Consider the following 23,659-nt stretch of genomic DNA (forward strand, 5'->3'; position numbering starts at 1 on the left):
TAGCTAAAATCATAAAATATATTTTTGTATAATTCATTTCTGCTTAAACATTTAAAAAATTATTTTCTTTCAAATGTTTAATTTGATAATAATTGAGGATTGATGTGTTATCTTTGAATGAGCACATAAGTTAAATGAAAAACTAAGATTCATACTTCAGAAACTACATTATCAATAATTTTATTAAAAAGCATATTCTGCTTGAGGAAATACTACTTGGAGTGGTTAAGTAGAATGGTTTATGACTACTATAGTCAGAATGTTTGTGGCCCCCAAATTCATAGATTGAAAACTAATCTCGTATATGAAGACTTTATGAAGTCAGGCCTCTAGAAAGTGATAAGGTCATGAGGATGAGTACTCATGAATGGAATTACTGACCCTTTGCCTGCCCCATCCACCATGCCTGGACACAATGAGAAGGTACCGTCTATAAATTAAGAAATGGGCCCTTCCTAGACACCAAACGTGCCATCACCTTGGTCTTACATGTTCCAGCCTTTAGAATCTTGAAAAATTAATTTCTGTATATTAATAAGCTACCTAGAATTTTGCAGCCTGAATGGACTAAGACAATGACCCAGTCCAGATGTTGCAATCAGTCACATCTGTGTTTATATTAATTCTGGCACTTCTTTCTAAAATCAGTTTTGCCATTTGTAAGTCATAGATAATAATGCCAACCTCACAGGGTTTTTTTTTTTTTTTTTGGAAAAAAAATTGGTTCTCAGAAGTCCTTCACACTCTTATAAAAGATTGAGGGCTTGTTCCAAAGGGATTTTGTTAAATTAAGTTGTACCTCTTGACATGTACTATATTAGAAAGTAATACTAAGAAAATTTTAATACACAAAAGTACATAAGCACACATATTTTAGCAGTCAGATTAATGAATTAATAACATACCTTGGAGCATTAGAAAATATCACTATACTGTCAGGATAGCATGAGAATAAAAAGGCAAATAATGTCTTAGTATTATTATAAAAATAGTTTTGAAGTTGTGCACCCCTTGATAAAGTCTCAGGGATCCTTAGAGATATTCAGAACACATTCCGAGAACTCTGCAATAATTCATACTTAAAAAAAACTTATCCCAGTCACAGGATTTTATGAATGTTGAATCCATTAATTATATTATTTATCATTAGATTATGAGTCCCATGAGGGAACTGATGTATCCTACAAATATCCTTAATATTTACCTTTAAGGAAAGGCTTAATAAAATTTTATTAAATGAAACAAATTCTGTTTAACTCTGCTGCCATCTTTTGTATACTTTGTACAGTGACTAACCTTGTTGTCAAGAAACTGGCCTGTCCTTACAACCAAGAAGGCTTTTGAACTAAGGGTGTGACATAGGATCAGTCTAGAGTCTAAAGACATTGTGTGACTTCAACATGTTACATTTTTTCTGACTCTTCAATAATAAAGGAAAGTATAATACAAGGGTTGGATTGCATCATCTCTAAGGTTCTTTTACCTCTAAAATTCAGTATTCTAGGACAATGTATTTTAATTTACTACAGTAGGTGATGGTGGATAGGAGATACCAATAACAGTTCAGAAGTAGCAGTGTGCAGGGAAACAATTTCAGATAACCTTGGCAAGCCTCCAAGAATAGCACAATGTTTAGAGAAGAAAATGTGGGAATATTTGACAAGTTAAAACCAACACCTCATGGGATCCAGACTTTGAAAGCTCAGCACCAGTAGTAAGCAGCACTAAAGAACATGGTTACTGAATTGTGATCTGAGCATCTCTGCTTGTTGCTTGAATGTGAACCTTCCTAAGCTTAAATTGTTGGCTATATTCAGGAAATTAGAAATCCTATTCAGAAAACTGCATAGGATTCTTGCCCTTGATTTGAGGTGGAGACTGTTGCACTAAAAATACTTTGCTATACGTGGTAATCATGGAAAAGTAAAGATTCTTCAATGTCTAATATGTAATTATATATAGAATATTTCTTAATGCTACTTCCAATGTAGATAATATCAGAAAAAAAAATATTAGCTTGCAAAAAAGAAAATTCAGTACAACATTAAAAGTGTTCTTTTGTTAAGATAGTTGTTAAACATCGATATGAACTGTAGATAAAAGTTGTTTAGTCACTTTTGGCTAATGCCATTTATGTAACTCTTATGATCCATCCAAGATTACAGTGGTGGTTAAGACTAAGAGTTTTGGACTTAAAAAACCCAAATTTGAGTTAGAATCTTAACAATGCTAGCTGCGTAATCCATGTATTTCTCTAAGCCTTACTTTTCCCATTCATAAAATAATGATAAAAGTACCCACTACTAATTGTAAGTACCACATAAATAATAGTTATTATTATTACAACCTATGTTGCTCCTCTTTAGTGGAGGAATAAAAGAATGTGTTTGAGGTCTTAAGAAACAGACATTTTAAAAATTTTAAAATCGAAATTTCTCTTAACTTAAAGAAAGTTTAGTTAAAATTGTTTTCTGCCTTATATTACTTATACAGAGACTCTTAATTTGATGGTTAACATATTATGCAATTAATATAGTGATATATACAAACCCATCATAGGTCATGGTTAGTCCGGCAACTGATTTGTTTTCACAGAGTATGAAAAAATATAATAGGTAAAAGGACAATGACATTACAGCAGTAAAACATGAGAATTTGGCAATTCCAACGGTGTTCAGTTTGAATTTTTTAATGATATATCCTCCTAAAAACATTCCACTTGCAAAAATAGGTATGGTTATGACTCCTAGAAAAAAAAGAAAAAAACTTGTAATCATATATGAGTTTTCTGATATGTCTTTATAGATGAAACACAATGTATGTCAATCAAATTTATTCAATATTATTGCTTCTTTTTAAAATTTTACTTTAAGTTCTGGGATACATGTGCAGAATGTGCATGTTTGTTACATACATATACATGTGCCATGGTGGTTTGCTGCACCTATCAACCTGTCATCTAGGTTTTAACCCCTGAATGCATTAGGTATTTGTCCTAATGTTCTTCCTCCCCTTGCTCCCCACCCCCCAACAGTCCCCGGTGTGTGATGTTCCCCTCCCTGTGTCCATGTGTTCTCATTGTTCAACTCCCACTTATGAGTGAGAACATGCAGTGTTTGGTTTTCTGTTCCTGTGTTAGTTTGCTGAGAATGATGGTTTCCAGCTTCATCCATGTCCCTGCAAAGGACATAAACTCATTCTTTTTTATGGCTGCATAGTATTCCATGGTACATATGTGCCACATTTTCTTTATCCAGTCTATCATTGGTGGTCATTTGGGTTGGTTCTAAGTCTTTGCTATTGTAAATAGTGCTGCAATAAACATATATGTGCATGTATCTTTATAGTAGAATGCCAATCTTATTACTTTTTAAAAAGAAGAATGACATAGCAGCATGGTGGTATGGGATCTGTGTAATTTGTTCCTGCCAATGAAGACAGTTTGGTTTCCTCAATAGCAAAAGGCAGTGTGGCTGAGGATATTTGTTGGAGCAGATAATTTCTATGAGGCAATTTTGTTTTTCTGGAAATAAACAACAACAAAACACCATCTTTCTGCCTATGGAACTTCATCTAAAGCCTTTTGCCTCTCTCAGATAGAGTTCTAACCCTCAGTAACTCACACTAAATCTGCCCAGAGCTTAACAACATAAAAAATTAATATATCTGTGTCATTTATTAAAAAACATACAGAACCTGAATTGACAAATCGCTCTACATGCAGGATTAATAATGTTTAATCCCTCCTATAACTTTTCCACATCTTTGTCTAGTAGTAAGAGTTAACAAAGATGAAGTCTTCTCTAGGAAAAAGCTCAGGCTAGGTTACTGGGAGTCAAAACATTATTTTTAGATTTTAAACTTTTATCTTAAGATCAACAAAGAGATCATCTGGAAGCTTGGTCTCCTGCTTCAGTACATTCATTTTCTTGTTTACTTATGACCTAGTTACATACCACATGATAAGTTGTTTAATTCATCATATATTTATATTGAATTTCTATAATGTGTCTACAATACTAGAGTTGTGGGAAGAATAATACAAGGAAACTTTCCTTAATAAGCACATCTAAATGTGCCATTGAAAATAGATATTGTAGCAAAAAATACTCTGTAAAATATATTTGTTTTGAATTATGCATATTTTGATGTATTTAAATTGATACTCTTTTTGGAACTATTAGTGTCGTATTTTTGTAAGTAACTGAGTCTTGATTTCAAAGTCCATAAATTATAGAATTATAATGATTATAATTACAAAAGGGTTTGTCTCAGATCTTAGCACTAAATTATAAGATCCAATTATACAGATACTACCTCTAAATTGTCCATTTATTTGCAACATTTTCTTCAGGAACTCATCTAAAACAAGATGCAACTTCAAATGCAGAGCAATAGTGACATCACAAGTTTTATATGTTTAATAACATTTGAGAAAGAATACAAGAAAATTATACTTATCCTGTATTACTAAAATACAAAATCACTTTCACAATAAAATATCACTTGGAATACAGTATTTAGTAGTATTTCACTTATTAAGCACACAAGTAAAAAATATCTTACCCAATAAGATGTTAGCCTTAGATGAAGGCTGACCATACTGTTGCTCTACATATTTGAAGACATAAGTAAAGGCACCAATATAGCTGCTTACTTGTAACAACGTCAAAAGCACAAACATAACATACAGGGGATTAGTAAGGATGCTTTTAAAAGACTGGAAAAAACCTATAAAATTGTAAAAATAAAGAAAATATTTGAATGCAACTTAAATATACATTTATATCTAAAATTTGTGAACGTAAGTCATGTAAGATTTAAAATTCTGTAAACACATAACACAAAGAGTGAGAATAGCCTGCAATACCACAGGCTGTTCACAGCTTTTAAATATATTCTTTCAATATTTTCCATATGAATATTAATATTTATTAGTTTAGCTTATTTTACCCTCAAATAGGGTCATACGTAAGTGCTGTTTTGTAACTTGCTTTCTTCACTTAATATTTGGTTATCCTGGGTACTTTACAATACTATTGCAAACATATTAATTCACTTATTCATTCATTCAGCAAATGTTAGGTTTTCAACTGGGTACCAGACAATATGCTAATTGTTCAAAAAACAAAAGTGAAGGCCGGGCACAGTGGCTCACTCCTGTAATCCTAGCACTTTGGGAGGCCGAGGCAGACGGATCACCTGGGGTCAGGAATTCGAGACTAGCCTGACCAACATGGTGAAACCCCAACTCTACTAAAAATACAAACATTGGCCAGCACGATGGCACACACCTGTAATCTTAGCTACTCGGGAGGCTGAGGCAGGAGAATTGCTTGAACTAGGGAGGCGAAGGTTGCAGTGAGCTGAGATGGTGACACTGCGCTCCAGCCTAAGCAATAGAGCAACAAGACTCCATCTCAAACAAACAAACAAACAAACAAAAAAAACCAAAAACAAACAAAAAGTGAATAAGACATATGATGTTTCTTATTTATTAGTACTTAATGATATAAGTATTATATTAAAAATATAACTATTAAATGGAAATGTAAACACAGCATAATTCAAAACTCACAGAAATAAGACCATTGAGGTTCAAAATTCTTAAAGATTAATTTAGTATGAGGACTCAGACCTCCTGTTTCTCTAGTACACAGCTTTTCTACCATAACATACTTTCTCAGTAAATTTGGCAATATTATTAACCCTCTGTCTTAAGATACAAGGAAAGCAGCCAGGGGATAATATTGTGTCCCAAGTAGTATTATAGTAGTAATAATACAACCACCTATCCCTACAAACAGCTGTGGTAACAAACTTCTAACTTCTGTTCATGGTAGAAATTATGTCATTTGGATCTGTGATCACAAGGTCAACTAGCTGTAATAGGACTTAAAAGTAGAAGGAACTACTTAGAAAAACAGTAGGAAGTATCAGAGTTCATCAAGACAGAGCCAAGATATGGTTACTGAGAGATGGATGATACGGCCTTTGAAATATTTTTCTCTATTTAAATCTCTAAAGATTTTCATTAGATACGGTCAGAACAAAGACATTCATTTAATGTCAGCTACGAAACAGTTGCATCTGCTTGAAATAAGGAGTAGAAGGAGTTAGAGAAAAGACACACAAAAGAAAAAAAGAAGAGATAAGAAAATGTATAGTGGGAATAAACAACATTTAAAATTCTTGGGCAAAAGTGCCACATTCTCTCCACAGGTCTCCCCAGTCATGAAAAACTGTCCCTGATTTGTAAGTATTATAAGTGAGTTGTGGCCTTTCTTCAACAGAAATGGAGTATATACATTCACACAAGCATTGCATTTTTGAGGATGAGAAATTCAATGTCATCCAGTGTAAACTTCTGTATAGTCGTGATCTACTATATATCATTAATAAGTGGATCAATAAACAACTTAAGTGGCATTAAACTAAGTACCTCAGGAAGCAATTTGCTCCACTTTTGAAAAGTTCTCATTGTTTACATACTGTTTTTGTAATGAACTGAAATCATCTTTTCATTCTAATCAGTTTTAGTTCTATTCAAGAGCATATGGAATAAATTCAATATTTTTTCTGACTATATATTCTTATTTTATCCATTCCTAATAGATACATACTTAAGATCCTCTTTATTAGGGTCACACCTACAAAAACTGTTCATAATATAGATTATGTCTACAACTGTCCTATTTTTACAACTTCATTATCCTCTCTGTTCTTTTTGGATCACAGTCAACCCCGCTCCTTGTAGGTTTAGACAATCTATTTTTTAAAGATTTGATTTGGTACAGTAGAAACATCATATACAAAATGAAAATTATTGGTATAGTACTTTTAGTGTGAACGTTAAATTTTAAAAACATAAATGTTTAACATCTGATTCTTAGGAAAACAAACTTCTACTTGTAGTATATCCCAATTTCCATGGTAATAAATCATGGTAATTCTCTTGCCATGAACAATTTCAACCTACCAGTGTAGCTGAAACTTAACAGTCCTCTGCTATGAGCCAATATAAAGAGTACCAGAACACCACTGCTCTTGGGTTATGTGATAGAAAGAAGAAAATAGCAATAAGGTAATAAGTAAAAGACCTGATGAAAGGAAGAACGTAGGCTACACTGCAGAATTTGTCATCTTACTTTAAAGAAAACTTGAAAAAGATGCCGAGGGCTTAGGTGTTGCATTGCTTTGGCTATTTCACCATTTCTCCCTAATCTGAAAACTGCTGTCAACACCTCACTGATTCACATATCTTGCTCTGGCTACTGCCAAGTCATTCTCTTTGTTTACTGACTCTCAATGGTTCTCCATTAGTCCCAGGGCTTATATTCAAAAGAGGAGGCACTGTCAAATGCTGATGCATCCTAATTTACATTACTTACTCTAATTATCTTAACTACCACCTTTGCTTCCACTTTATTTTGAATATTTAGATAAGATAGATAGATAATTACCAAAAGAAATATTACTCTAATTACGTAGGGAGAAACTTCTCCCGACTTCCTTCTCCTTAATCCATCTCTACACCTGAGAATAGTTAAGTTTAATTTCACCATAATACTTAAGGCACTATATTGCTATTGTCTATATATTTCTCAGTATCACCCACTAGGTTCTTGAAAAATAGAGGTAATGTTTTATTACCAGGGCATAGTACAGTTCCTGGTACTACTTGTAGAATAAATGAAGGAATGAAATATTATAATTCTTTGAACTCTCCCAGTTTAGACCATATAATACTAAAATTAATATTTACTATTTGGCTCATAAAAAATGGATGTCTGTAAACTTTTGTTGGTTTCTCCCTGCTAAAAAGTACAAACCTAATTCTCTTCCACTTGTTATGTGCTCAAGACATATATGGTAACTTTAACAGGAGTTTTAGAAAAATAATTTATCTAAATTTAGTGCAAAAGAAAGCCAACTCCAGATGAGTTGGGTATGCTTTATTATTTCGGAATACTCATTCTTCCTTTTCATTGAGATTAACAACTCCAAACTGACAATGAATGTTAAATACTTACCAGTCACATTTTTGGTAATATTTTTTCCTTGATTGGTCAAATTAGCTGTTTGATCCTTTTCGTCATTTGTTTCCAGCACATGCAAAGATAGTGAAGCTTTTCTTTCTTTTTGTGGTTTATTTGGAGTTTGGGGCAAGAAAAAGAATGGTATGGAAGAAATAATGGAGAATAGTCCAGACACAAGGAAGTTAAGCCACCAAGCTCCAACCCAACGAGAATCAGTAGGAGTTATCCTGACAGTGTCTAGAATAAATAATTAAAGAAGCCAGTCAAAAATCATTTTGAAATACAATAGATTCAGGGAAATAATGGTATGAAGAAAGTAAACTACATTTCCTCAATTCCAAGAAACGATTTTTTTCTTTTAATTTTTTGTCATCTCTGAGACTAGGATCGGTCTAACATTTGATGACATAATGCAACAGATACTGTCTAGGAACAAGTCATGATATTGTTGTCATTGTCTGAGCTTGTGTGCACTTGATGGCTTTTCTGATTACATGACTGGACAATTTCTATCACTGGACATTTAAGCTTGCAGACCATTTAATAACTACCTGTGGAAGAACTATGACATCTCATTGTCATCTGAAAATGTCTATTGGCACAAGCTAATAAAATCAAGAAAGGGTCAGCAATGAAATTTTAGCAGTTTGCAAGAAATCTACTGAGCCAATAAAGGGGCTTCCCACCGTGCCTGAAATAAGCATTTCCAACTCTCCTGACAGCACAGAGGATAAGAAAATACAGTGAAAATATGAGTTTAAAAGTAACCCTGAAGAGTTAGACTCTAAATGTTAAGGATAATTTAACCATTTTATTTCAGTCATATTTTTCTTTAAATCATGAATAAGAGTATTATGTAAATGCTATATCTCAAGTGTAAATGCACTCTTTTAACAGGTATAAAATAAACAATCTAAGTAATAAGAAAGCCAATATGAGTTATCAGCAAGATAGCCTAATAGGAAGGACTGGACCCTTTTTTCTTTCAACAATATTTGATTCAACAATTATACAGCGATCAATTCCATTAGTGGAAAATCCAGAAGCTAGTTGACAGGCCATTGTACCCCAGGAAAGTGCAATATTAGCTACATTGACACTTTTAAGAAAATTGGAGACACCTCTTTGCTGTTCCTCTCCTCATTATAATACCATGCATTCAAGAGGAACTAGAAATTTGCAAGTGCCTATGAACACTTGCAATAGCTCTATTCCCTGGCTCAACATAGACTGAATGTAAGAAAACTGCATCTCCAGCTTATCCTTGTGGAGAGACAGAGTGAGACTGCGCATCCAAAATTGTAACTTTTCGGGTACTACCCTTGCGACTGTCTTCTATATCACCTATCTTGAAGTCTTGACAGGACTCAGCATATACCAGACCTTTGGAGGCTATGGAAAACAAAGAAGGCAGCTTGAACTAGTATGTAAGCATTCCCGCAGCTCCTGGCCCATAGCTTAGGGCAGAGTGACCAAGCTAAAAAAAATTAGAAACAAAAACTTAACTCCAGCTTCTCTATGGGGAGGGATGTATTTCGACCACAAACCTAACATTTCATCTTTTCTGTGTCCAACTCCAGCAGCTGGTCATTGTCTTGCCTATCTTGGGGCTAGGCATATGCTTGCTTCCAATGGGCTACAAAGAGCACAAAAATGGTGGCTTAAATTAGCACATGAGCACTTGCTACAGCTCCTCCCTGCTCCCAGATCTATATAGAGTGAGGAGGTAAAAAAGAAAAGAAAAACAAACAAACAAACAAAAAACAAAAACACCTCAGTTTTCAAATTCTCCTTGGGAAGGAAAAAATTGGATAGCATGTGAAATATTCAAAATTTTCTGGGAGTTGACCAAGTGACGGACTTCTCTGTCCACTGTCTAAAAGTGCACATGAGACCCTACATACTCTAGATTCTGAAAGTTCCTAAGAAAAAGATAGCAGTTTAAAAAAGAATCAAAATTTGAGAGGCCCACAGACACTCTGCTTGGGTTGAATGAAGAAAGTTTTCTCCTATACAATACCAGTCCATGAAGACTTGGAGGCTGATATGGTTTGGGTATTTGTCTTGTTCAAATCTCATGCTGAAATGTAATATCCAATGTTGGAGGTAGGGCCTGGTGGGAGGTGTTTGGGTCATGGGGGTTGATCCTTCATTGCTTGGTGCTGTCCTTGCAATAGTGTATGAGTTCTCAGGAGAAGATCTGATTGCTTAAAAAGTGTGTGGCACCTTGCCTCCCTCTTGCTCTTTCTCTCAACATGTGATGTGCCTGCTCCTGCTTTAACTTCTGCCAGGAGTAAAAGCTCCTTGAGGTCTCCTCAGAATCTGAGATAATGCCAGTGCCATGCTTGTACAGCTTGCAGAATCATGAGCCAATTAAACCTCTTTACTTGATAAATTAGCCAGTCTCATGCATTCTTGTGTAAGAATGCCAGAATGGCCTAACACAGAAAATTATTACCAAGAAGTGGGACATTGCTATAAGGATACCTGAAAATGTGGCCTTGACTTTGGAACTAGGTAATGAGCAGAGCTTACAAGAGTTTGGAGGACTCAGAAGAAGATAAGAAGATGAAGGAAAGTTTGAAACTTCTTGGAAACTGGATAAATGATTATGACCAAAATGCAGATCGTGACATGGACAATGAAGTTCATGCTGAAAAGGTCTCAAATGGAAATGACAGTTATTGGGAGCTAGAGCAAAAGTCACTCTTGTTATGCCTTAGCAAAACAAAACAAACAACCCCCCCAAAAAAACAAAATTAATAATAATAAATAATTAAAATAATAAAAACAGAAGCCAGGAAGTGTGGCTCTAAAATCATTAGTCTCACCTCTGTTATGAGGCTATAGAAAATAAAATAGGCCAGGCGTGGTGGCTCACGCCTGTAATCCCAGCACTTTGGGAGGCTGAGAAGGGTGGATCATCTGAGGTCGGGAGTTTGAGACCAGCCTAACCAACATGGAGAAACCCCGTCTCCACTAATAAAGTACAAAATAAGCTGGGCATGGTGTCGGGCAAAGTACTTGGCTGCATTGTGTTCATACCCTAGGGGATCTGTGGAAGTTTGAACTAAAGAGTGATGACTTGGCCGGGCATGGTGGCTCACGCCTGTAATCCCAGCACTTTGGGAGGCCAAGGTGGGTGGATCACAAGGTCAGGAGATCGAGACCAACCTGGCTAACACGGTGAAACCCCATCTCTACTAAAAATACAAAAAAATTAGCCAGGCATAGTGGTGGGCACCTGTAGTCCCAGCTACTTGGGAGGCAGAGACAGGAGAATGGTGTGAACATGGGAGGCGGAGCTTGTAGTGAGCCGAGATCGCACCACTGCACTCCAGCCTGGGCCACAGAGTGAGACTCTGTCTCCAAAATAAAAAAAAAAGAGCGATGACTTAGAACATCTGATGGAAGAAATTTCTAAGCAGTAAAGCATTAAGGATATAGGTTGGCTGCTTCTAACATGCAATGCTCAGATATAAGAGCAAAGAAATGACCTAAAGTTGAAAGTTATATTGAAAGGGGAAGCAGAGCATAAAAGTTTGGAAAATTTGCAACCTAACTATTTGTCAAAGAAAGAAAAAGACTTTAAGTAAAAAACTGTCTCAAGTTGCAAAAAGGACATTATAAAATGATTTTTTAAGTTAATTCACCAAGAATATACAACCCAATATATTCACCCAATCTCAAAGACCCAAAAGCTATAAAGCAAACATGGACAGAACTGAAAAGAGAAATATAGAGAAATACAATAAAATCATCTCTTGGTATCTGTGAACAATGGTTCTAGAACTCCCTATGGATACCAAAATCCAAGGATGCTCCAGTCTCTTATATAAAATAGTGTATTACAGTTAGCCCTCCATAGTAGGCTGACTTCATAATATCTCACTTTCAATTATAAATAGAATGACTAGAGAGAAAATCAATGAGGAAACAGAGGACTTCAACAACATTATAGACCAATTGAACGTAACAGACACATAGGGAATACTTCACTCAATAAAAACAGAATGTATATTCTTTTCAAATAGAAATGGAATATTTTCTAAGATAGACCACATGTTACATCATGCAACAGGTCTTGATAAATTTAAAATTAAAATCATACCAATTATCTTTTGTAACTACAATGGAATAAAACTGGAAATTAGTATCAAAAAGAAAAGTAGAAAATTTTAAAAATACGGATACTAGCAAACTTTTCAATAATTAAATTGTCAAAGAAATCAAAAGGGAAATTAGAAAATATTTAGATACAAAGAGAATCAAAAACAAAACATTCTAAAATGTGAGATGCAGCAAGAACAGTAGTAAGAGGAAGTGTTCAGTAAAAAATATCTACATTTGTAGGGTAAATTTCATTTCCATATCCAAAAAACACAGGTTATTTCTCTAATTTATGGTCACTAGCAGCATCTGGCATTGTTTGCTCTCAGTACACACTGATAAATATCACATAATTATGCTAGTAAAAAGTAAAGAATTATCTTAAACTAACAACCTATTTTACACCTCACAAAATTATAAAAAGAAAAACAAACTAAGGCCAAAGTTAGCAGGAGAAAAAAAAGATTAGAGAATAAATAAATAAAATAAAGAATATGGAAAAAAACATTAGAAAAAATATCAACACAACTAAGTGTTGATCTTTTTGAAAGAGAGGCAAAATTGACAAACTTTAAACTAGACTAAGCAAAAGAGAAAAGACTCAAACAAAATAAGAGCTGAATGTGGAGACATTTAATTGATGCTAGAAAAATAAAACAATCATAAGAGATTACTATGAGAAATTATACATCAAAAATTAGATAAGAAAGAAAAAATAAATTCCTGGAGACATAAAACACAGAAAATATAGAAAATATAAAGAGATTTACAACCAGTAAAAACATTGAATTAATAATCAAATACCTCTCAACAAAAAACTTAGGACCAGATGGCTTTACTGGTGCGTGTTACTAAATAGCTAAAGGAAATATTAATGGCAATCCATTCCAATCTCTTGCCAAAAATTGAAGAGAAGAGAACATCTTCAAACTAATTTTATAAGGCCAGCATTATTCTGATACCAAAGCCAGACAAAGACACCAAAAAGAAGAAAACTACAAACCAATATATCTGATGAAGACAGAGGAGAAAATCCTCAAACATGACTAGTAAACCAAATTTAATAGCATATAAAAAGGATACTACACTATGTTCAAGGGGGATTTATACCTGAAATGCTAAGTTTAACAAATATCACCAAGTGTAATGTAACACATTAACAAAAAAAGGACAAAATCTACATGATCAAATACGCAGATGTTAAACAGCATTTGATAAAATCCAACAATGTTTTGTGATAAAAACTTTCAACAAGCTAGGAATATATAAAAATTGCCTCAACAAAATGAAGTGCATATTTAAAAAGCTCACAGCTAGCATTAAATTCAAGAGTGAAAAACTGAAAGCTTTCAGGAACAAAGGAAGAATGGCCATTCTCATCACTTCTATTCAACACAGTCCTGCCATTTTATGCCAGAGCAATTAACCAAGAAAAAGAAATAAAAGACATTCAAACTTGAAAGAAAGAAGTAAAATTGCCTCTACTTGCAGATGGCATGATTTTGTATATAGAAAACCCTAAAGATGACACACGCACACACACACACACACACACCTGTTAGAATTGAATAAACACATTCTGTAAAGTTGCAGGATACAAAATAATTATAAGATATTACTTATATTTCTATGAATTAACCAAGTACTATTTGAAAAGACATTAGGAAAGCAATTCCATTTACACTAAAATCATAAAGAATAAAACACAAAAATAAATTTAAGAAGGTGAAAGACTTGTGCATGAAATACTTCAAGACACTGAGGAAATAAATTAAAGAAGCCATAAATAATTAGAAAGACATTCTGTGTTAATTAATTGAAGGATTTATTAATATTAAATGTCCATACTACCCAAATATATGTAAAGATTCAATACAATACCTATCAAAAGCCCAATAGTATTTTTACAAAAATATAACAAACAATTCTAAAATACATACGGAACCAAGAAGGACATCAAATAGCCAAAAAAGCATTGAGAAAGAATAAAGCTGCCTCATATTTCCTAATTACAAAATGTATTTTAAAGCTATAGTAATTAATACAATATGGTACCAGCATAAAGACAGAAATATAGACCAATGGAACAGAACAGAGACAATAAATGGGGTAAAAAAGAAATATGCAGAATAAAATAAAATATTATAAATCATTTATATATGAAAAGGGGTTAATTTCTAAAGCACACGAGGAAATCCTACAACTCAATAGCAAAAAAATAATAACGATTAAAAATTTTGTAGGAACTTGGATGGAACTGGAGGACATTATTCTAAGTGAAGTGACTCAGGAATGGAAAACCAAATACTGTATGTTCTCACTTATCATTGGGAGCTAAGCCATGAAGATACAAAGACATACAGATTGATGTGATGGATTTAGGAGGCTCAGAAGGGGAAAGATGGAAGGGGACTGAGGGATAAAAAACTACATATTGGGTACAATGTACATTACTCAGGTATGGGTACACTAAAATATCAAAATTTATCATTATAGAATTCACCCATGTAACGAAAAACAACATCTACCCCAAAAGCTATTGAAATAAAAATTAATTAGTTATTAGTGAGTAGAATGGTGGCTACCAAAAGCCAGGTGGTTGGGAGAACAGTGGAGTTGAGGATGCCTGGTCCATCCTGGTAGACCCTGGCCTACCAACAGATGAAAGGAGTACTCAGACACAGGTATGCAGTGAAAGAGTGGCTAGGGGACTGCCAAAGAGTGAGTAGCAGTCCCGACAAGCTGGAGCTGCTCACTTTTATTTAGTACAGACATAATGCCGAAAGCCTGGAGCCAACACAGTCTGTGTAATTAACATTATTGTTCCCCCTTACTGGGAACAGTCACGTGTACGGATGGTCGAAGGTCAGTTTCTGGACAACATGGGTAGACAAGCCTATATAGATAAATTCCCCTATACTTCCTTATACCTATTTCTTGCGCTCTGCCTCAGGGTAAGAGAACAGCTATCTTCAGCTTATTCTCCCCTGAAGTTTTGCAGAGCCTTCTGACCTTTCAAAAGGCCTGCTTCCTTCCCTATAGCTTCTTCCACCACTCTGACTGATCTCCCACATGAGGAGATACTGGTCAAAGCATACATAATTACAATTAGGAGGAAAAAATTGCAGAGATTTATTATGCAGCAGGGTGACTATTCTTAACCACAATATGTTGTATATTTGAAATATGCTGAGAGAGTAGATGTTAAGTGTTTCCACTACAAAAGTAACTATGTAAGATAATGCATTTGTTAATTAGCTAAATTTAACTATTCCACTTATATATGTATTTCAAAACATTAGAGTGTACATGATAAAAATACAATTTTATATATGTCAGTCGGTGGCTGATAACCTGTAATCCCAGCACTTTGGGAGGCCAAGACAAATTGGATCGCCTGAGGTCAGGAGTTTGAGACCAGCCAGGCCAACTTGTGTTGGGGTACAAAAAACTGTATCTACGTATAAAGATGGGAAATAACTTGGGTGTGTTTGCCGAATAAAAGAGAAGATGGAGATAAAGAAGCGGGAAGGGAGAATCTAAGCTCCAGCTAGATCTATCAACACTGGATACAGATGTATATATTTTCCACAGAGCTGCAAAAAAGAAAAAGAAGATAAAGATAGATATGGTGCAAGAATATTTTTAGGGAAAAGGGCCTGAAGTTGAGACAGTTTTTATAACATGGCATCTCTTTCATCTATGAGATAAGAAGGAAAGTATGCTCTGAGAATGAAGAAGAAAATCATAGATTTTATTTATGTGTCCTCTGCTTTATTCCTTTGTTCAACAAGTACTTACTGAACATTGCCATACCCCAAGCCCTCTGCTAGGACCAGGGAAAATGACCATAAAATACACAGTGAAGTCTCTCAAATGACTCCAGCCATAAATCAATGCAGCAGCCACAAGAAGACTTTAGCAAAGCAAACTTTAAGTTGTACACATCAACATCCAAGCCACCATCAACTGAAAAATAAAATTTACTTGACTGGACAGTCAGTTTGGGAGGGAGACTTTTTACATTTGGTTATTTTGGACCAAGCTCATGAAAATAAATTTGTTTACATTCTCTCATTTTACACTTAGTTATAAAAGATAGTATAAATAGGAGCTGGATTTTATATTTATTCTGATTAGTAATGCATTTATTTCCTACTTGTAACTTTCTAATTATATTAAGCAAAGGACTATTGAAAGAGTGAATTCAGTTATTTGAAAAAATGTTTTTCGCGTGTGTGCTTAGAAAGACATTATCATGGTACCTTGTTCTGGTTGTACTTACTTAGATCTACATATCCAATATCCACGTACATTTTAGAAAACAGAGATCCCAGGGTAAAGCCAATGATTGGACCAATCATTGCTATTGCATTCAATATACCTGAAAATATTATAAAGCAATTTTACTAGATGGCAAGAATGCATGGTTCTTATTCACCATGTTTTTAAAAGAAATATGATACAATACATATACCCAAATATATGTTCTAATAGGTAAAATAATAAGTTTAGTAACTCTACTATTTCAAAAGTAGACAAAGGGAAAGTGATCATACAATTTAATATTTTGTGTACATTACCTAAATACAAAGAAGAATGTCCTTCTTTAGCAAAATCATCAATGTAAGAAATCCCCAATGGTACTATGGGAGTCTCCCCTATTCCACGAAGCATATTACCCATGAACACATATATCCACATGTATGACCCAGATTCCTTTAAACAACCTATGTAGATAAGAGAGTATTTCATTTTAAACATTAATTTTAGCATTTCTATTACAAATTTAACTACTTGTAAACTCTTAATTATTCTACTTATTTTTTTTAATTTACAAGTACAAGTAATTTATATTCACTTTGCAAACTTTGACAATATGGTGTATTAGTCCATTCTTATGCTGCTAATAAATACATACCTGAGACTGGGTAATTTATAAAGGAAAAGGGTCTAATGGACTCATAGTTCCTCATGGCTGGGGGGCCTCACAATCATGGCGGAAGATGAAGGAAGAGCAAAGCCATGTCTTACGTGGTGGCAGGCAAGAGAGCTTTTGCAGGGGAACTCTCATTTATAAAATCATCAGATCTTGTGAGACTTATTCATTACCACGAGAACAGTATGGGGGAAACCACCCCCATGATTCAATTATCTCTACCTGGCCCCACTCTTGGCATGAGGAGATTATTGCAATCAAGGTGATATTTGAGTGGGGACACAGTCAAGCCATATCATACAGAAAAGCACAAACAAGTAAAAATTATCTGTAATCACATTACACACAGAAGATCACCTCAAGCTTTTTTATGTATCTTCTAGATTTGCACAAAATATATACATTATATTCATTATGTCCATTATATATTTAAAAATCCAGTTCATATTATTAAATGGTATACACAGTTAACACCATATTATAACAATTGTTCCATGTTGTTAAGATTTCTTTAATATCAAAACTTTAATGACTGGACAGTAATGTGCTGCATAAGTTTCCAAATGTGTTTATTCAATATCTTATGTTTTAATTTCTTTTTTGTTGTTTTATTCTATTGTTGTTTTATTTTATTCATGACTATAACTGTAAATAAGTCCTTTTGCAGTTTCCTGGTTATTTCCTTAAGATTAATCAATAATAGCAGAATTTCAGACTAAGTAGGTAAGTATATTTTTGTTCTTAACATATATTGATAATGAATCTCCAGAAAGATTTACAAATGTATACACTTCCAGCAATATATAAAATGTGAAATCCTTTTTTGCCTCTACCTCGTCTCTATGTATTTTTAGTCTTTTTCTATTTAATAGGTTAAAAAAATCTTTAGCAGTACAATTTGCAATTATAATTTATAATTTGTTATAATAGGCAAAAAGTCTTTAACTGATATAATAGTTTGCCTTTTGCAATGAAAGCAAAGTTATATTATTTACATATTTATACCATTTCCTTCTGTTTTACTTTAATGCATATATTCTTTGTCAATTTCCTATTGAAAATATTCTCTTTTCTGATCTACTTCTAAATGCTTTTCCATATAATACAGTCATCCCTTGGTATATTAAGGAATTTGTTACAGGGCTGCCTGTGTGTTCTCAAATTCATGCACACTTAAGTTCTGCATTTGGCCCTGTTCAATCCAAATACAGAAAATGTCAGATATTCTTACCGGCAGGTTTATCATCCAGTTCAGATGGACAAAATTTGCATAGAAGTGAAAATGCGTAGTTTAAACCTGTGTTGTTAAAGGGCGAACTGTGTATATTAACACTATAATTATGTCTGTAAGAGTCAAATGTTTTTCCTATTCATTCTTAATTAAATTTTGCTAATGAATATCACAACAATTTTTAGAGATGTAATTAAATTTATACATTTTAGAAGACTTTTTACTGTCAATATTAATTCTTACCTTTTCCCACTATCTCAGGTGATGTTCTATTGAGTGATAAAATTTGATTAATTAAACAAGTGGATAAGGTCGATGTTGAATTTTCTGATGAATCGATATTAGTTTCTTTAGAATACCTGTAACTGTAAGAACATCACTGAACTAAACATTTTGCCTATCTATTGAATATTTTCACTTTTTCTAGAAATACAGAGAAATATTCCCCTTTATTTGCACCATTATCTTCCCCAAATTACCAGAGTACTTTCTGTCAATTTCCCAGCATGTGTTTTAAGAGATGTGATGGGTAAAAGTGAAATGGGAGTGTCCAGCAAGAAAGATAGTTCAGTACACCCCAGGCTAAGTGGGTTATCACCTTGCTATTATCCTAGGAGTGGTTATATCTTGGTCAAGATATGAAATATCCTGGTTTCACCTTTTTAAAAAGTAATTATTAATTGTATGTAACCATTCATCCTTTTGAATTATCTTCAAAGATGATCAGTCTGTCAGATTTTCTTTCATGGACACATATTCACACACACGCTCTAATGTATGACGCTTCAAAATGTAGTAAAAATAAAATCTAATCCATTTCAACTAGATGAGAGAAAACTTGATAGGAATAACAGAGACGTTAATATCCATAAATAATCAGGTACCACGTGAGCTCTAAAGGCAGCCTACTGTGTTCCAGGCATTATGCTCAGCTTCAAAGAGCTAGAAATAAAACACACAGTTTTTGTACTTAGGGAATTTCACACTAGTATAAACATAGATGATGAAAGTTATAATAAGTTTAATATATAAGGTCCTGAGTTGTCACAAAGACAAAGGATATGATCAACTTTGCTTGGAGGTTGCAGGAATAGATCAGAGAAGACATCAAAATGAGAATGACAGGTAAAACGAATCTGGAAGATGAATAGAAGGGTAGACAAAGAAACAAAGGTATCCAAGGCTGTAGAAATACCAGGTGCAAAGGCGTCACATATTATGGCATATTTAGAGCAATGCTGATCTAGACTGTGGTCCTTAATTTTAGGGTAGAATGGAAGATGAAGCTGTGATACTTGCCTTTAAGGTTTATTTTCCATACAACTCATGAAGAATCATAAATAAAGATTAAAAAGGAAATTAGAGGACTCTGACGGTATGGTGCCAAAAGCAGATGAAAAAAATGGACATGATGAAGAAGACACAAAGATAGAAAATGAATCAAGAGAGTGCACTATGATGAAAACAAGCTAGAGCGGTACCACTAAGAAGAAACTTCCTATAAGGGCCAAATATGGTGGGTGAATGGATTTAATATGGTGAGCAAATGATGTCATTGCTGGATTTGGCAATGAGTAAGTAATTGGTGTCTCTAACAGAAACTGCTCATTGTCTCCTAATATCCTCTCTTCTTTCCTTCCACAGTAATTATAGTTGGGATTTTTAACCAGGAACTTGGTATCTTGGAATAATGTCTATTTTTTTCAGCATTTATATATCTATGTGTGAAATGTAACTAACATCTGGTAAATGTAAAGTCAGTAGAGATATTTTGCTTCTGAAAATGCTTCTTAAGCCTCAGCCTGTGTGGACTGTCTGTTTCTTCTTATTCTTTTCTTCTTCTATCTTGTTGCCTGGAAATACATTGCCACAATTTGGATCATGAAGCCAAGACCATGCAAGGCATAGCACTGTGATGGAAAGAGGTAGAATCATATCATCCTTGAACTGGCTACATTAACTGTAATGTGAAAAATAAGTTTCTCCCCCATGTGCCATTTTAACTTTTCTCTCAGGAGCATCTGACTGTAATTATAACTACACAGTGACCTTAGGAATAACAGCTTCAGTGAAATGATGGGAACAACTATACTTCAGTGGGTATGGGTGTAAGTGTTGAAGTCTTATAAAAAATAATCAAAATCTTATAGGCAAAGACGTACAGTATATACGTTATACTAAAAATTCATAAAAAGCCTATTTATTTCATTTGAAACTCTACAGTTTAGTCTTTTTGTTATTTCAAATTCTATGAAAGCTACGATAAATAAAATGATTATGTAGACAAAGAGACACTATTTCATTTCTGTACACACTTAGTGGGTATCTTCTCAAAAGGTAACTGCCTATTTAAAGGGATAATAATAAAATTCTACTCCTAATTTACAAGGTACTGATAGTGGCACAGAGATTTTTTTTTTTTTTAACACTTACTATCCCATGAAGAAATGTGGCAACGCAGTCAAAACACCTCCAATTCCCATAATGAAACAACCGATTCCAATTAACTTTGGTCTATGTAGTTTGGATCCAAAGTAACTCACAAATACAATCACAAGCAAATTTCCTAGAAAGGGAACAAAATTATGTTGATACAGCTTAGTTCAATTTTGCGTCTAGAATTGAAAACCCCAGAATGGATGCAAATAGAGTCCAAGACATAGTGCCTTCCCTCAAAGACAATGTGATTTAATTGAGAAGGTGAATTCACCTACATTAGACCACTCATTGAAAAGTTGTTTTAAATACAAAAAAAAAAGCACTTGAATTACTTGGCAATATTAGTGACGTAAAATTTTATTGAAAAATTTGGAGTTGACTGGATTATACTGGAATGAAGAAAAATGGAGATGAATCTTCCTGATGAGGGTAAGGTGCTCCTTCATGCATTTCTTTATTTATTCTTAATATTATTTAAATTTCTAACATGTACCTGACGTGAAGCTCAGAGCCAGAAATAAGAAAGTTACTTGAAAAAGAATAAACCATGGCATCTGTCTTCAAGAAGTTTCATACTAATGATAAAAATAGAGGGACAGAGGTGCTATTAAACCACAGAAAGGCGGAACTTAATTAAGAACTTCCAGAGGCCAGGCATGGTGGCTCACACCTGTAATCCCAGCACTTTAGGAGGCTGAGGTGGGTGGATCACGAGGTCAGGAAATCGAGACCATCTTGGCTAACACAGTGAAATCCCGTCTCTACTAAAAATACAAAAAATTAGCCGGGCATGGTGGCGGGTGCCTGTAGTCCCAGCTACTCGGGAGGCTGAAGCAGGAGAAAGGCAGAGCTTGCAGTGAGGGGAGATCGCACCACTGCACTCCAGCCTGGGCGACAGAGCGAGACTCCGTCTCAAAAAAAAAAAAAAAAAAAAAAAAAAGTCATGACCACTTCTAATCCATCTGGAGCCTCATGCATAGCAATAAACAAATAGCAGTTAAGGATAACTGAGCACTTCTGAAAAAAAAAAGCATAAAAATAATTTGGAAGAAAAGCACCAAAATGAATGAGTAAATTTTTTTTTTACTTTATAAAAAATTTAGTACCTTTACAGGTACAAGGGCACATTGCATCCATAAAATCAGAACTGGCAGCCTAAAAATAATAAGGGAATAATAAAGTGCTGTTGTAAATATAAAATACAGATAAATATACAAATTAGAACTTGATATGGTAAGATGGATGATGGCATCAAAGATTAATGAAACATAAAGAAAAACAATGGAAATTTAGAAGAAAAAAATTCAAAGAGAAAAATTCCCAGAAAATTTAATATTCATCTTATAAATTATCTAGAAAAAAATTACTAATAGGGAAAAACACAAATATGAACCAGAAAATGTTTTCCCCGAGCTGTTATTGGAGAAATCCAACATAAAATGAAGACAACAAAATATCTTCAATATTTCAAAGGAAAGATTTTTGTGTGCTCAGTGAAACAATAGAGGTCTAACGTAGGTTGCTCTGAAAAGATTCCTTTCTCCTTAAGAATAACAGTCCTCTCCCAAAGTTTCTTCATCTTGAGAGAGGGGAGGTAAAGTATGACACGGCGTTACTTTGCAAAAAATGAATTTGTGTAGAATCAGGGTTTCTGAACATCCTCACTATCAACATCTTCAGTTACATCATTCTTTGTGCATTATAGAATATTTAGCAGTAACCCTGACCTCTACCTTTAGATACCAGTAGCACCTCCCTTGCCCCCCAACCCCTGTGCAGTTATGACAATCAAAAATGTTTTTAGTTATTGCCAAATTGCCTGTGAGAGATAAATTTACCCCAGTTGATAACCAGTGGTGTAAAGCATACATATTTTTTAACTTTGCAAGTTTGGTTATTAAAATAGAAAATAAATGTTACCAATTTCAAAGCTTCCGTCAATAAAACCAACAAGAGAAGAGGATATCTCAAATCTCCTTTCTATATGAATGATGGAACTTTTCATAATAATTGCACCTAGTGTCTTAGCAATAAAGCTGAGTGACAGAGCTGCCAAGAACATCTAAGAAAAATCAGAAGGAAAGGGGGAAAATGGTTAATCGAAGGACTATATAATGTCAATAGGCACATGGAATTATAATAGCTTTTCTTCTTTACTTAAAAACATTATTTGTATCTTAAAAACCTTACTTAGTTTTCCCTTTTACCAGGTACTACTACTCAGCCATTTAAATGTTATTATCACTACACTGATAAAGCATCATTTCTAATTTGGTTATAATATCAAAATATTAGAGCATTACAGTTAAGGTTGTTATTTTTAAATTAATCTCATTAACTGATTTATAGAAAGCTACATCATGTTCTCAGATGGCCATGATGGTGAGCTATTCTTTATTTCCATATGAATAGCATTGGCTAACTGGGAGGGGAGTGGCAGTACATTCTCAAAAGCAGCATTTCCAGGAAGCCAGCTGAAAAATAGAACTTTGCAGAGGCAAAGAAAAATTCTATGACCAACACTAGTGACTGACATCCAGTGTAAGATGCAGTGGTTATAGATGTTTTATTTGTCAATTTCATGTTAATAAAATGTATCAATTAATCATTTCTATTACAGCTCACATTTATATCCATAAACAAATTTCTTTGGGCTCTCTACTATTAATGTTTACCCTGTTATGTATTACATGTTTATATCCCCTACCTCAAATTTATATATTGAAACTCTAATTTCCAGTGTGTTGATGTTTGGTGATAGGGTCTTTTTGAGGCAATTAGGTCATGAGAATGGAGCCCTCTTGATAAGATCAGTGCCCTTATAAGACAAGAAATTAGGGATTCTCTCTATTTCTCTCTTTCTCTGTCTCTCTCCCCTACCCCCAAGTGATGACACAACGA

The 23,659-nt window shown here is 34.0% G+C and overlaps 1 protein-coding gene across 4 annotated transcripts in view; it reads right to left on the bottom strand.

Moving 5' to 3' along the window:
- Positions 1 to 23,659, bottom strand: part of SLCO1B1 (solute carrier organic anion transporter family member 1B1) — a 106,347-nt gene that overhangs the window by 35,784 nt on the left and 46,904 nt on the right. For all 4 annotated transcript variants that reach the window (XM_055358468.2, XM_055358466.2, XM_031000722.3 and 1 more), the window contains 8 exons: positions 22,679 to 22,820; positions 20,753 to 20,885; positions 18,563 to 18,684; positions 16,733 to 16,879; positions 16,435 to 16,533; positions 8,034 to 8,276; positions 4,567 to 4,731; positions 2,551 to 2,746 (listed from right to left, as the gene is read on the bottom strand). In XM_055358468.2, coding sequence (XP_055214443.1) covers positions 2,551 to 2,746; positions 4,567 to 4,731; positions 8,034 to 8,276; positions 16,435 to 16,533; positions 16,733 to 16,879; positions 18,563 to 18,684; positions 20,753 to 20,885; positions 22,679 to 22,820 — 1,247 coding nt within the window. The remainder of the gene's footprint in view (positions 1 to 2,550; positions 2,747 to 4,566; positions 4,732 to 8,033; positions 8,277 to 16,434; positions 16,534 to 16,732; positions 16,880 to 18,562; positions 18,685 to 20,752; positions 20,886 to 22,678; positions 22,821 to 23,659) is intronic.

The sequence above is a fragment of the Gorilla gorilla genome, chromosome 10 (assembly GCF_029281585.2).
Source record: "Gorilla gorilla gorilla isolate KB3781 chromosome 10, NHGRI_mGorGor1-v2.1_pri, whole genome shotgun sequence".
In the NCBI taxonomy this organism is placed as follows: Eukaryota; Metazoa; Chordata; class Mammalia; order Primates; family Hominidae; genus Gorilla; species Gorilla gorilla.